The 15,989-nt window shown below is 36.6% G+C and overlaps 1 protein-coding gene across 4 annotated transcripts in view; it reads right to left on the bottom strand.

Annotated features, from left to right (window-relative positions):
* Nucleotides 1-15,989, bottom strand: part of STK3 (serine/threonine kinase 3) — a 208,760-nt gene that overhangs the window by 50,985 nt on the left and 141,786 nt on the right. For 3 of the 4 annotated variants that reach the window (XM_006099988.2, XM_014465437.2, XM_023763619.1), the window contains one exon: nucleotides 5,260-5,435. In XM_006099988.2, the coding sequence (XP_006100050.1) occupies nucleotides 5,260-5,435 (176 nt within the window). Of the gene's footprint in view, nucleotides 1-4,503; nucleotides 4,690-5,259; nucleotides 5,436-15,989 lie in introns of those variants that run through there. The other variant, XM_023763618.1, reaches the window with a different exon arrangement.

Below are 15,989 nucleotides of genomic sequence, written 5' to 3'. Positions count from 1 at the left end.
CATCTACCCCTGTTTTTGTCCCCCCCCCCCATTTTATTATTAGAGATACTCCTTAACTTACAGTGGAGTAACCTCCCAATAAACCCATCATAAGTTGAAAATATCAAGTCAAAATGCATTTAACCCGCCTTACCTACCGAACACCATAGCTTAGCCTAGCTTATCTTAAACATGTTCAGAGCACAATATCCAACACACCCCGGTAACACACATAGTGCAGGGTAAAATATCAGCTGTTTACCCTGTGGTCATGTGTCTGACTGGGAGCTGTGGCTCGCTGCTGCTGCCCCACATCGTGAGACAGTGCCGTACTGCCTATCACTAACCCAGGGAAAAGACAAATTCAAAATTTTAAGTATGATTTCTACTGAACGTGAAGCACAAAGAGAGAGAAAGAGATACCATTTTCATATCACCCAAAGCAGCAAATCATAAGTCAAATCATTGTTAAGTCAGGGACCATCTGTATATTATTGTAAGCCTATTTCACATAACTGGTTTTTCCTACCTCTAGTCTTTTCCTAGCAATCAAATCCTGCTGCCATCAAGATTAAGATCTTAAAACAGTTCATCATGTCACTCTCCAACTTGAAAACCTTCCGTGGCTTTCTATTATGAAATAAAAATTCAGACTCTGCTATCTTGTGCTCAGGGACTCCACCATCTGAGCCTTTCCATTGTATTTCTTTCCTTGTGTCATTGTCACCCAATACAACGTGTGGTTTCCTATCTCTAAGCATTTTATTATACGAATCATTGTTGGTAGTGCCAGCATTCCCTCCTCCTGCTTTCCATCTTTCAATGCTTAGACAAAACCTTCACAATAGTGTAATTTCATAACCCACTCCAGCCTTAATATTGAGTTCCCCCCTCTTATGCAAAACCATATGACATTAGAATTATTGCCCTGGATTACAACTTAATAGTTAATTAATACCTTTTAAAATTTAATAAATATTATATATGTGTGTTTATATCCCATAGTGCCTAGCACAATCTAAAGCAGAAAGCAGAACATTTGTTAAATCAGTTTGTTTTCTAACAAGTTTGGAATTTTCAGGTAGAAGGACTCCAAAATCTTGAATCTTGACTGGTCTTGTGACATATCTTGATTAACAAAATATGGCAGAAGTGACACTGCATTTTTTTTGTGTTTTGTTTTGTTAATCCTCACCTGAGGATATTTTTTCCATTGATTTTTAGAGAGAGTGGAAGGGCAGGGGGGTGGGGGGAGGGGGACATTGATGTGAGAGAGACACATCAATAGGCTGTCTCCTGAATGCACCCTGATGGGGGCTGGGGTTTGAACTTGCAACTCATGTATGTGCCCTTGACTGGGAATGGAACCCTTCCATGCACAGGCTGACCATCTAACCACTGAGTACACTGGCCAGGGCAGATACTATGCAAATTCTTTTTCTCCCTCTTATTTTTTTTATTGTGGTAAAATATATATGTTAACATTCACCATTTTAACCATTTCTAAGCATACAAGTTCAGTGGCATTAAGTATATTCACACTATTGGGCCACAATCACAACCATCCATCCCTGGAACTTTTTTCATCTTGCAAAGCTAAAACTCTGTACCCACTAAACAATAATTCCCTATCTCTCCTCTGCCCCAGCCCCTAGCCACTCCCATTCTATTTCCTATCTCTATGAATCTGAATACTCTAGGTATCTCATGTAAGTGGAGTCACACAGTATTTGTCCTTGTGTGACTAGCTATTTCACTTAGCACAGTATCTTCAAGATTTGTCCATATTATGGCATGTGTCAGAATTTTTCCTTTTTAGGTTGAATAATATTCCATCAGTATATATATCACATTTTGTTTATCAATTCCTTAATGGACACTTGGGCTGCTTCCACCTTTTGGCTACTGTGAATAATGTTACTATGAACATGATGTACAAATATCTGTTTGAGTCCTTGCTTTCACTTCTTTTGGTTTATGCCCAGAAGTAGAATTGCTGGAACACATAGTAATATTGTTTAATTTTTTGAAGGAATGCCATATTGTTTACCACAATAGCTAAACCACTTTACATTCCCACCTATGGTACATAAGGAAGGGTTCAAACTTCTCCAAATCCTCAAACACTTGTTATTTTCTCTGTCTCCTTCTGTGTGTGTGTGTGTGTGTGTGTGTGTGTGTGTGTGTTTATATAACAGCCATTTAATGGGTTTCAAGTGGTATCTCATGGTTTTAATTTGCATTTCCCTAACAGTTAGTGATATTAAACATATTTTCATTTGTTTACCTTCTTTGGAGAAATATCTATTTGAAGAATTAGCTATCCATTTTTTTTTATTGGGTTGTTATTTGGTTGTTGAATTGCAGAAGTGCTTTATACAGGGTGGAGCAAAAGTAGGTTTATGGTTGTGAGTACACAAAACACAGTTTATTCTTATATTGTTATTTATTAATTTTTGTATTATTTTCCACACAAACAATTGTAAACCTACTTTTGCCCCACTCTGTATATCCTAGATGTTAATTCCTTATCAGATAGAGGATTTGCAAATGTTTTCTCCCATTCCATAGGTTGCCTTTTCACTCTATTGATAGTGTCCCTTGATATACAAAAGTTTTAATTTTGATATAGTCCAATTTATGTATTTTTTCTTTTGTTGCCTATGCTTTCAGTATCGTATCCAGGAAATCATTGTTAAATCCAATGTCATGAAGCTTTTCCCCTATTTTTTTTCTAGGAGTTTTATAGTTTCAGTTCTTATGTTTAGATCTTTGATTCATTTTAAATTAATTTTTGTATATGGTATAAGGTAAGAGCCCAACTTCATTATTTTGCATAAAGATATCCAGTTTTCCCAGCATTGTTTGTTGACAAGACTATCTTTTCCCCATTGAATGGTCTTGTACTATTGTCAAAAATCATTTGACTACATATGTTTATTTCTGGGCTTTTTATTCTACTCCATTGGTCTATGTATCTGTGTGTTTTGATTACTGTAGCTTTTTTTGTTAATTACTGTTTTGTAGCTTTGTAGTAAGTTTTGGAATTAGGAAGTATGAGACCTCCAACTTTGTTTCTCTTTTTCAAGATTGTTTTACTCTCCTAATCCCTTAAAATTTTATATGAATTTTAGGATGGATTTTTCTACTTTTGCAAAAAAAGTCAGTGGGATTTTGATAGAAATTATGTTAAATCTATAGATTACTTTAGAGAATATTCACATCTTAATAATATTAAGACTTCCAACCCTTGAACATGAGATGTCTTTCCATGTTTTAGTGTCTTCTTTAATTTCTTTAAGCAATGTTTTGTAGTGTTCAGTGTACAAGTCTTGAACCTCCTTGGTTAAGATCTTTCCTAAGTATTCATTTTTAAAAAATATTTTTATTGATTTTTAAAGAGAGAGAAACATCGATGTGAGAGTAAAACATTGATGGGCTGCCTCCTGCATGCCCCCTACCGGGGATCAAGCCCACAACCTGGGCATGTGCCCTGACCAGGAACTGAGCCGGCAACCTTTCGGTACCTGGGACAATGTCCAACCAACTGAGCCACACTGGCCAGGGCCCTAAGTATTCATTGTTTTGATGCTATTGTACATGGACACTATGCAGATCCTAAGTATAGGTCTCAAGAGGCCTTACAACTTCTGCTGTTACCTTCTTGGCAGGCTACTACCGCCACCTAAGAACTCCAGACTTGCCTGATAGGGTCATGTGGCCTTGCTAAGTGTCGGCATAACTGGCGGACACAGGAGTGAGGTAATTTTCAATCATTCACTCTAGTCAAGCTGCTGGATGACAGCAGCTACTGTGACACCCCAGGTGAAACCAGCACAAGAACCACTTAAACCTAGTCAAACTGCTTACCCACAAAAGTGTGAGCAAATAAGAAGTTGTAGTTTTAAGCCAACAAGTAGAAAAACTAATTGAAATAATTAAATAATTTTATTTAATATTTCTTAACTATGATAATTTACTTATTACTTTGTAGCTCATTTCATACTCTTTCCCAGAGGCTATTAAGATTTATTCTAGCTGAGACAAGACAGAGTTCTTTGATGCTAAATATTCTACATAATTCATTATGTTCATGAATGATTTAAAGCTTGAATATCAGCATTCTAAATAATTTAAAATTTTTTTAAAAGTAGCTTAAAATGAAATCTTACAAAAACTACAGAAATACAGATTTTATTTTTCTAATTTACAATTTCAAAATTGAAAAGACAGTAAGTAAATATCACAATGTTTTCAGGATAACCTGTGCTATTGCTAATATTTGCTAGCAATTAGTACTAAACTTATTGAGGACAGATTTTAAAACTCTATTATCTGATTATTTAAAAAACTTAAATAATCACAATATTTAGGAGTAAAGTTCTCATCATTAAAAATATTTAGAGGCATGCTGACTAAGTAAAATGGCTTAAAGTTACTTAAAAATATTAAAGACATACATACACCTAAAATTTTATTTACTTATGAATAAATGTATTCATTATAAATATAGCTGTGAAGGATTGTAGTTACTTCATGTGGGAAAAAAATATTTCAGAATAATGCCCAAAAGTAGCATACTATTTAAAACATGCTAAAGCAAAAACCTATTCCATAAAGATGTCTACTCCATTAAAAAACTCATTATGAGAAATTACTCTCTCAAGATGTGGAAATAGTTGCTTTAGAACTGTCTGTATTATATGCATTCTTTAAAAGAAATGAAAAGGAAAAGGGCAGAAGAAAAAAAGAGAAAATGTAATAAAAGAAGTGTTAGAACACAGTTTAATACTGAAGTTTATATGCTAACTAGAAAAAAAATAGGGCTATTATTTCTGACAAACCAACTGGAATTAACACTTACTCAAGTAGAAACGAATTCAGTTAACTTTCAAAGTTGAGGTAAATTTCTCCAAGTCTATGTCATAAATGTTGTATCACTTGTTTTGGAAACTGAATTTACTGTCAGAAGTATCTCATATTTGCAATATTAGAAACATCTTTTGAAATAGTTGTCATTTTAATTTTAAAGAGTCCTAAATATTTCTCTAAATGTGGGCTATGAGTTATTTAACTGTAATCAATTATTTACATTTCTCTGCAAGTACATTTCTACAAGAAAACTACAACTGTACCATTCCCCTACTCACATTTATGACTATATGTTGAATATTAATCTATAGTCTATATAATTTTATACATATGCAATACTATGGTTCGCAATCTGACAATAAAATAAAGAAGGAGAAAATATAAATGAGAGAATTAAAATGTACTTACAAAGTCGAAGTCTCCGTCTTGAGGAACTTTCCAGTTATCAGGAAAAACATTTTTGGACATAGGGAAGGGTTCATGCATGTTCTGATTACAGTTTTCATGACTCTTATTCTTGAAGTCCTGTTTATCAAAGTAGTCCATGAAAGACGGTCTTTGTACTTGTGGTGAAGTTGCATTTCCTTAGGTAAATAAATAACATGAGAGAGTGAGTATAAGTGCTCACATTTAAAGAAGTATGATTTCTATTGAAGTATAATTTTTTACTGAGCAATATAATGGATTTTCACTGGTCATACTTAAGACCAACATAGTCAATTTAATGAAGTACAAAGTAAAATAAAATAAAATGAGAATGAAAAAAACAAACATATCCATTGGTTAAAATAAAAGTTCAACCAATGATTAGGCAGAGATCCACAATATCTTTTTTTTTTTTAATTTTGTTTTATCCACGATATTCTTAGATTGTGGAAACATTTCAGAATTTTGGCAGATCTTAACCATAACTTTGTTTAAAATCATTGCAGATGTATTTGAAATCTGTCAGAGAAAGAACATTTTAAAACCCTGTTTTATTTAAATAGCTAAATCTGAATTATTACTGTCATTGTGCACCACAAGCTACTAGAAGTAATAAGGACTTACCCCGGCTCCTCTTTTACCTCTTCACTTCCTCATGGTCCTTCTGGCTAATCCCACCTCCTCCTGGACTCCCATGGCCTCACGAGTCATATTATACCTGTGAACCCCAACTCTATTTCTCCAGCCCAGATCTGGCTCCTAAGTTCTACACCCAACTTGCCCACTACTTACTCTTACTAATAGACAACTGGATCTGAGGTAGTTACCACATACTTACCAGTTCTAAAGCTATATTCAAGGTCTTTCACTCCCAGCTCGCTGCTCACCTAATCAAGTCAACATTTATTTACTCAATGCCCAAAGTGATTAAGCTGAGAAATAACCCAGATTCCTTTCTTCCCATCATACCACACTGATCATTGAGTCTTTTAAATTCTACTTCTCAATACAGTTGTTTAAACCTAACCTTTTTTTTCTCTGGCCAACACTGCTACCTTCCTAGTTTGGCTTCTAATCATTTCTTGCTTTGGTCATTGCAGCAACCTCCATGCTGGTCTCACTGATTCACACAGTTTTAATTTTAGTTTCATACTGATAACACAGTGACCTTTCTAAATGCAAATCAAACCATGTCATCCTTCTGCTTAGAACCTTTCAATGGCTCATTTTCTACACTGAACGGTTAGAGTGAAAAATAAACATTTGGAATAACTAGATTTTTAAATCTAGCTGGTATGGTCTTGATCAGTGGTTTTCAAACCGGATTCCGTAAAGCCCTGTAGTTCCCAAAGAAGGTCCCAGACACTCCCACAAAGACACTTCCTATACAGTTCTCCTGAGGGTAAGTTATCTACCTTCTTCTTAAACGTTTCCTGCCATGGGTAGCACACCTCCCCACAAAGAAGCATGTTTGGCAACTCTAAGTTACAAAAAGTATTTTTTTAAATGTGAACTTGAAATATGTCCTTCTATAATTTACACTCATGTTCCAAGTAAATTCCTCTTTTATATACAAGTACATCAAATATCTGAAAATGCAGGTAATGGCTCCTGTCTTGCTTGTCTGTTTTTCAGGTGAAACATCCCTAGTTCCTTTCATATGACATGTTTTTTAGATTCATCATCTTACTTGCCTATATCATTCCCACCAACAATATACTAGGGTTGTCTTTTCTCCACATCCTCGCCAGCACTTGTCATTTGTTGATTTGTTGATGGTAGCCATTCTGACACGTGTGAGGTGACACCTCACTCTAGTTTCAATTTGCATCTCTCTGATGATTAGTGACTTTGATATGTCTCTTGGCTGTCTGTATGTCCTCTTTGGAAAAGTGTCTATTTAGGTCCTTTGCCCATTTTTAAATAGATTACTTGTCTTCCTTTTGTTAAGTTGTATGAGTTCCTTATATATTTTGGAAATTAACCCCTTATCACATGTATCACTGACAAATATGTCCTCCCATATAGTGGGCTCCCTTTTCTTTTGCTGTGAGACTTTTTATTTTGTTTATTTTCTCCTTTGTTTCCCTTGCCCTCGGAGATGTAATGGCAAATAAAGTGCTATGAGAGATGTCTGAGATTTTGCTGCCTGTGGTTTCTTCTAGGATTTTTATGGTTTTACACTTAAGTCTTTTATCCATTTTGACTTTATTCTTGTGTATGGTGTAAGTTGGTGGTCTAGTTTTATTATTATTTTTTTGCATGTATCTGTCTGATTTCCCAACACCATTTATTGAAGCAACTATCTTTACTCCATTGAATGTTCTTGCCTCCTTTGTCAAATTGGGTTGACTTCTGGATTCTCTGTCCTGTTCCATTGATCTATATATCTATCCTTGTGCCAGTACTAGGCTTTTTTTTTTTTTATTACAATGGCTTTGTAGTATAATTTGATATCTGGAATTGTGATCCCTCCTTCTTTGTTATTTTTTCTCACGATTGCTACACAATCCCTACACAAGACCTAGAACAAATACTCCAAAAATTTATATGGAACTAAAAAGACCCTGAATAGCCTCAACATCATTACTTTTGAATTAATGGAGGCTACTAGTATTTCATTACTAGCAACTGTGTATTGGCATAATAAATTTTAAAAATCATATAACTACCAAAATTTTAGAATGATCTGTCTCAGTAGAGTCAGAAGAAATCTGACATTTAGAATATGCATGTATTAGTGAAAAAACAGCAAAAAAACAAAACTACAACTATTCTTCTGAAGACTCATTCTTCAATTAAACTGTTCAGGCTTTAGAAGACTTAAACATAAGTATGACAAAACATCTGGGACCCAAATGATACCCTCTGAAAAGATACATTTCATCAAAATTAGGATAGAATGGGACACCAATATTTGTAGTAAACCTTCAGAACTCAGAACACTCTCATATCCCACGCATATAAAACTCGTGAAAAAAGAACTCCTTAGGGAGTTTAACAAGATATCAGCCAATGCTGCCTTTAGATTCCCTGTCAGTCCAGACTTTACTAGTAATGTTACAAAAGAATGCAATATATAGGAGAGAAAGTATAATATTTTAATGATTAATAAATATTACATAAAGATTTTGTGTTTCTGGTCTTTTATCTTTAACTTTCTTCCCTAAAATCTCCTATTGCTTAAAAAAAAAAGGAACTGATTAATTTGACAAGGTTACATTACTGACATTTGGACTGGACACATACATTCCATTAACATTTTCAACAGATTTTAAGAACCCTTGATATGTCTCTGGGCTTCATCATTACAAGAGATTTTTATCTTCAGAATTTAAATTTAGTTCTTATAGCAACCTTTTATTCCATAACAGAGTCCAGGAATTTAACCTCAATTAGTCTCCACTTCTGACCTTTTAATGAAAATAAATAATAAAATATTATAAGTGTAGCTCAATAGATTTTCTATAAAATAACTGAGCAAATCAAATCATGGAGGGGGGGGGGGATAATCCCTTAAAGGAAGCCTTTGCTCATTATTCTTTTTTTAAAGAGTAATTTTGTAATAAAATTGCATATTTATTTGGGTTGTAAGTTCTTATTTTAATCAGCTAGTCTTAAGATGGGTCACATGTATAAAGAAATCTAAACATTTTAACATTGCCCTAGCTGGTTTGGCTCAGTGGATAGAGTGTCAGTCAGCCTGCAGACTGAAGGGTCCTGGGTTCAATTCCGGTCAAGGGCACATGCCTGGGTTGTGGGCTCACTCCCCAGTAGGGGGCATGCAGGAGGCAGCCGATCAATGATTCTCTCTCATCATTGATGTTTCTATCTCTCTCTCCTCCCTCTCCCTTCCTCTTTGAAATCAATAAAAATATATTTTAAAAAGTAATTAAAAATTTTAATGTTTATTTTTTTTAAAATATATTTTATTGATTTTTTACAGAGAGAAAGGGAGAGAGATAGAGAGTCAGAAACATCGGTGAGAGAGAAACATCAAACATCGATCAGCCGCCTCCTGCACATCCCCTACTGGGGATGTGCCCGCAACCCAGGTACATGCCCTTGACCGGAATCGAACCTGGGACCTTTCAGTCCGCAGGCCGAAGCTCTATCCACTGAGCCAAACCGGTTTCGGCAAAAAAATTTTAACGTTTAGAACAACAAGGGTTATCAATGTTTATATAGTAAACTCAAAACCAGAGAGGAGAGTATAAAAGGTTTCTTTGGGAAATAACTCTTGTGAAAGAAACCCATAAATTTCACCATTATCAACTGCATCTGACAAAAGTATAGAAAATGTTTTATTGAAGCAAATTTCTATATAGTATTCTTTAAAAAATAAATTTAGCTTATGTAGGTGCTTTGGTAAAAACAAAATAACCAAAGGCACATTTTGGCAAAACTACTCCATTGAAGAAAACAGCAGTCCCTTGACCACTGCCCCTTCCCAAGTCTTCCTCCCCCACCCCCTTACCCGGCCAGGCCTGCACTACTCTTATGACCTCTCCCTCCAGTCAGCACTGCAGACTCCATTTATAGTCTTCTCTGTTTTCTCCTCAGCCAGGGGATAGGGAATGCTTCACCCCGAATCTTTACTAATAACCCTGGTGCTATAATGAAACAGGGGTCTTTTGATTTACCAATGACTTAATTCAGACCCTGTATCTGAGAAAATGGGAGACGAATGTTTTCCTACTGGAAACTAACACTTATAGAGCAGCAACTCTAATATGGCTTATATTTCAAGAGCAGCAGCATGCACAGAAAAGGAGAAGGAAAGAAATAAAATCTCAAAAGTTACTTTTCCACTACAGAGAATAAAATGGGGAAAAGCTTTAATATTTTATAAAAATCCTTACAACAAAAAGTAAGACGGGCTGAGTAGGTACTTTCTTGAGAGACAGGGAGAGTAAGGAAAAGACTGAAAATAGTATTCTTCTCTGCAATGAGTCAGAGATACAAAAGTCCAATCGGAAGTAAGTAGTGGCAACAGAAAGGGAAGAGGCAAACCAATCCCTGGACTGACTAAAGCGAAAAGTAAATTGCTAAGGAATTTTATCCCAGGAATCTACTCTTGCACCCTTAACAGTCCTGTGCTGCTCCCAACCCTACCCCATCAGGAGCTGCCCAGGGCATACGAGCCACCATTAGTGTCCTAGATATCCTCTACAGGCTCTCCCTCCCTTGAGGTGACAAGGTGTTTCTCTTGTAGGGAGGAGTGGCCCTGTATCAGGATTGGGGCCTATGAGATGAGGGTTTCCAGGGAAGCTCTATTTTCTTGACATAGGTACCAGCCATTTCTTCTTGCTCTTTCCTCTTGCCTGGAATGCAGATTTAATGGCTGAACATCTGGCAGTTATTCTGCAATCAGGATGACAATGAGAATAATGCCCTAAAGATGATGTGAAAAAAAGGATTTCTGACATTATGAAATCACTCTACCAATGCAGGACACTCTGCTGTTGGATTTCTTGTTAAATGAGAAATTTGTTTAACCACTGTTATTTGGATTTTCTGGTACAGATAGCTAAATTCATCCCCAATTGAAAAATTTTTACTCCCAAGTGGAGGATGCAGGAATGGGTAGGAGCAGCAATCTTCAGTTTTGCTACAGGAATATCCCAATCTGAAACTTGAACTCCACTGTTATATAACAGTTTAATTATTATTACACTAGAGGCCCAGTGCACAAATTTGTGCATGAGTGGGGTCCCTTGGCCTGGCTGGTGATCGAGGCCTATCAAGAGGGGTGAGGGGGGGCAGCTGACCAGGGAGAGGGGCAGCAGGAGGTTGGCTGGCCAGGGGAGGGGCCGTGAGAGGTTGGCCAGCTGGAGCAAGAGGCTGTGGGAGGTTGGCTGTGGGAGCACACTGACCACCAGGGGGAAGCTCCTGCATTGAGCATCTGCCCCCTGGTGGTCAGGTGTCATAGCGACTGATTGACCGGTCATTTGGTCGTTCAGTTGCTTAGGCTTTATCCTATATAATAAAAGCCTAATATGCAAATTGTCCCCTCAACCAGGAGTTTGACCGGGAATTTGACCAGGAAGCGGGGCTGGCTTGACCTGGCCGGCGGCTGAAGGCAGCCCGGGGGAAGGGAGACCCCGGCCAGCAGCCAGCAGCTGCTAGGGACCCTACCCGTGCACGGATTTTGTGCACTGGGCCTCTAGTATGTGTGTGTGTGTGTGTGTGTGTGTGTGTGTATATATATATATATATATATATATATATATTTATTTATTTATTTCAGATTTATTATGGTTTTAAGAGTCTTTTACAGGCTGGCCTAAAAACTTATGGTAAAATGCCTGTTGGGTTCTATAGTAAAAAAAACTTGTAAAATAAGCCATTCCTAGGTTATAAAGAAACATTTTATTATTTAAAAATAACAAAAGTGTGAAAATCAACTTAAACAAAAGGTAGCAGCCTATTACATTAGATTTTTCTTTTTGGATGATTTAGATCAAGATATGCCAACACCTAATTTTTTATTCAAATGTATGGGCTTGTACCTCCAAATATTTTTCATTATTTAATTTAAAAACGAGTATTAAATTTTAGAGTATATCTTTGCTATACACGAAGAACATAAAAAAACATTTTTTTTTTATTTCAAAAGAGGAAAGTAGGTAACATTTGTTTGGAAAGTTAATGGGGGGAGGCAGCTGTAATTGTGCAGTAATATTTAACAACACAATATTCAGCACATGCCCACAGTGTGCAGTCAAGTCTTCAGGGAGATGGATGCATGTTCATAGGAGTAGGACAGAGAAGATGTTTCTGACTTAAAATTTATTTTTTTTAAAAGAAAAAAAAAGAAGAAATAGTAGGCTTTTCGACAGGAGAGTGAAGCAGGATATCTCAAGATAGCAACCACTGTCATATGTGATTGTGGTTGCTATGGCAAATACTTTTTTGTAACAGAGAAAGAATAATCACAAAAATTGACATCAATTTCTCCAGCTGCAGCTGAATTCTGACCCTACTTATAAAAAATATTTTCATTTTAATAATAAATATAATGTTCAAAATTACCTTGTTTCTCAATTTTGTCCCTAATTCTTTCAACCACTTGTTGTGGGACTAAAAACCCATTAGCAAAAAAAATAAAATAAACACCATGCAAAAAAAAAAAGTGTTTTCCCTTCCTTCACACATTCCCAAAACATATACAAGAAAGACTAAATTGTGTGAATATAATGCCTTTAGAAAATATGCCAGTCCACCTACAATTATTCATTAACTTTCTTAATCTGAATATCTTCTAAACAGGTGAAAAGTCTTCATCAAAATTCAAATATATAAAGGAATTTTTAAAATACTTTAACAAAATATAATTTAATTTTTAATTTCTTAGCATGCTTATGACAAAGTCAGTCAAGTGTAGGGAATGAAATAACAATTAATTGTAACTTTAGCATAATATATTTAGACATCAAAGGGATTTATGAATATTATCTAATTTGTTCTACTAAAAATATTTTAAGATGTGGGTGATCCACCTGATTAATGATCTTGGAAATTTGTCTTTTAATTTGTTGCCAAGAGGATAACTAATACATATATATTATGTATTATGTATATATATATATATATATGTGTGTGTATATACACACACACACACCCACACATATATATAATAGAATGTTAATACAGAAGCTACTGACATCAGCTTTTTCTTAACTTCTTAGACTGTACTTTAAAACAAAGGAGGACACAGACAACATGGAGAAGATCCAGAGGCTATTCATAAAGAAGATTAAAAGCTTAGAAAATAATACCTGTCCAAAGGTTAAAGGGACTGAAATTGTTCAGCCGGGAAAAGTCTCAGTATATAATTTAACAAGTATCCAAGTATATCCGAAGGGTTCTTAAACAGAAAATAGTGACCAGCTGTTTTCCATTTCCAATGAGAGTAGAATAAAGGGAAACAGACAAATTTAAGCCCAAGGATTTTAGTTAAATAAAAGGAATGATTTCCTGTACGAGTAATGAGCATTATAACAGAAACTGTGTGTCTTTGGAAACCCTTTTTTCAGAGGTCTTTACAGGAAAGACAAATTTTCATTTGTACAAGGAAAACTAAAATTTACATACTTTCCATGCTCTGTGCTAGGTATCCTCAGACCAAAATATCTACACTTACAGGCCGGAGCTGGGTCAAAACATCATTAAACAATCCACAGACAAGAGAACACGGAGGCGCAGACCATATTCAGTACCCACAAGTGACTCCAAACCACTGTGGCCACACATCATACCTCTGTAGAGGAAATGAAGGGTTTCTAACTGCCCAGTAATACTATGGGTATTTGTACCCAGCTGCAAGTGAGACCTGTAGTTTACTGTTCTCACCTTTACTGCTGTGCTGTGGGCAAGATTAACATCAAAGACACATACAACAGTTTTTCATGAAAGAATAGTAAGAGCTCTGGAGAAATGGGAAAGTGATGCCCCCACACACCCAGCTCTCCTGGTTGTTTCTTGGCATTTCAAGTTCTATCCTTAATGATTTACTTCTTTGGCTCAAAGGTTTATAACTTTTGGAAAAAATATAAATATTTCGTGAATGGGCCGCCCCCACGCTCTTCACGCAACACACGTTCGTGGGGAACCTGGACGACCTGCTTCTGGGTTGGGGTTTCATACGTAGCAAAGCAGCGACCTCGCTTCGCTGCGATCTATTGAAAGTCAGCCCTCGATACAAGGGTTTGGAAAAAAAAATATTTCGTGAACATTAAACATTATTAAGCACTTTACATCTGCATATCGGATCCTTTTCTGAAATAGATTTTGGGAGAAAGGAGGGGGAAAAGGACTGAACCAGAGCGGGGAGAGATGTTACTAAGCACAGAATGGGACATGAAAGATGTTGTTCAGAACAAATGGTCTTGTACTTACAATTCTGTCCAGGGACATTAGATGAACTAAGGAGCAGGGACACCTAATGGGTAGTCTTCCCTTCTTGCTCATTTCTCCTAAACCCTTTTAAATCAACCTAGAATCTATTTCCAGAATAAATTCCTAAAAATCTAAAGCAGATCTTAATTTGCCTTCTATTACTAATTAAGTGAAACTGTCCAAAATGAAACAATAAACTGTGATATTAAAAAAAATCAGTTATAGGCATATACAAAGAAGATATTTTAAAATATGTATTCCATCAAAATTATTTAACCCAATATCTAATCATTGCTAAACACAGTTACGAAAGGTTAATATAAGTAAAAATATAAAACCTAAACATGACCAGTTATTCCTCCACCCATTCTTAGTACTACATGGTCTCCACCTGTTCACCAGCCAGCTTGCCCTCTGCTAACTGTGCTCCACTGTCTCCATCCTTTCTAGAACTCCAGGTGAGTTCTAGGCACTGAGGAAAGTTGCTTATTTCCTTGTTCTAAAAAGTGGTTATCAGTCCTAGCTCCACCTCAGAAGTACTTACAGAGTTGTTTTGATTTTTTTTTATTAATGAAGAGATGCCAAGGTCTTGCTCTGGTCTACAGAGCCAGCATCTCCGAGGGGCTACTGCTATGGTGTGCATTTGTGAGGTGAGTTCATGGATCCAAAATCAGGGTTTATCTTATAAATCGAGTTCACTGCTCCAGCCTGTGGAGATCTCTTCAGATCCTGATTCCATTTCAGAAGCTATTTTCATTCTGCTCCACTTCATGTCACTTGCAGTTCTAATGGGCTTTCAGTCTATAGCTTCATCAAGTTTCTATAAAAAATGCTGACCCAGTCAGGGTGGAGGCCTGACCCCTACAGCACACAGTGAGAACTCCTCTGGTTGACAATTTATTACTTAACACTGTGCCACTGCTTCTGGCGAGCCTTCTTGTAGAGGCTGGGAATCTCAGCACTGCATTTCCCAGAACTCCTTGCACCTTACCCTGGATAAGTATACTTTTTCCAAAACCAGGAAAGCAAGAAAGGAGGCAGAGGTCATGAGGCTGCTGCCTCAGTTATTTCCTCTGCCACGCACAGCTATGAAGACGTGGCATTTCTTTTTATTAACAGCAGCATTCCAGCATCTAGTCACCAGCCTCCCAAGTGCTAAGGGGTGGCTGCCTTGGCAGTGGTAGCTCTCTAATCCCTGCACAGCCACAGGGAGTGAGAGCATTCTGGTTTACTGACCTCAGCAGTGCCAATGGTAGCCTCTGGATTCATTGCCCTGATGGTACCAGTAGTAGCTGCATTGAAGGTCACTTTGGACTCCTGGAGGCCTAGCTTACACAGCCCTCGCCTCCAACTGCCTCCAACCTCTCCATTGATTTATTAATGTCCACACTTCTGACTTAAATCTGTATGTTTAAAATACCTAGAGTAGTTTCTGTTTCCTCCAATAATCCCTGACTGACACAAGCCCATTTGGGTAAAACCGTTCAACCCTCAGAACCACCAACTAGGTCATATTACAGAGTGTCCACAAGGATATCATCAAATACCTTGTCAAATACTTTTCCAAAATCCTAAAACACGAAGTCCAAACCCTACATTTTCTCTAATCTACAAGTTTAGTGATGCTGTCAAAAAAAGGCAATTATATTACTCTGATCTGATTTGTTTCCACGAAACTAAGTCAGCTCATAATGATCCAGGTCTTTTTTCCTAAAGAACTCACAGATGTTCTTGTTCCACCACTGACTTGCTATGAAACCCTGAATAAGTCATTTATCATTCCCAAGTCTCAATTTCCTCAGTGGTGAATG

Source organism: Myotis lucifugus, unplaced genomic scaffold (genome assembly GCF_000147115.1).
Source record: "Myotis lucifugus unplaced genomic scaffold, Myoluc2.0 scaffold_294, whole genome shotgun sequence".
NCBI lineage: Eukaryota > Metazoa > Chordata > Mammalia > Chiroptera > Vespertilionidae > Myotis > Myotis lucifugus.
Note: the sequence above shows the minus strand (reverse complement) of the source record. Positions and strands in the feature narration are given on the sequence as shown.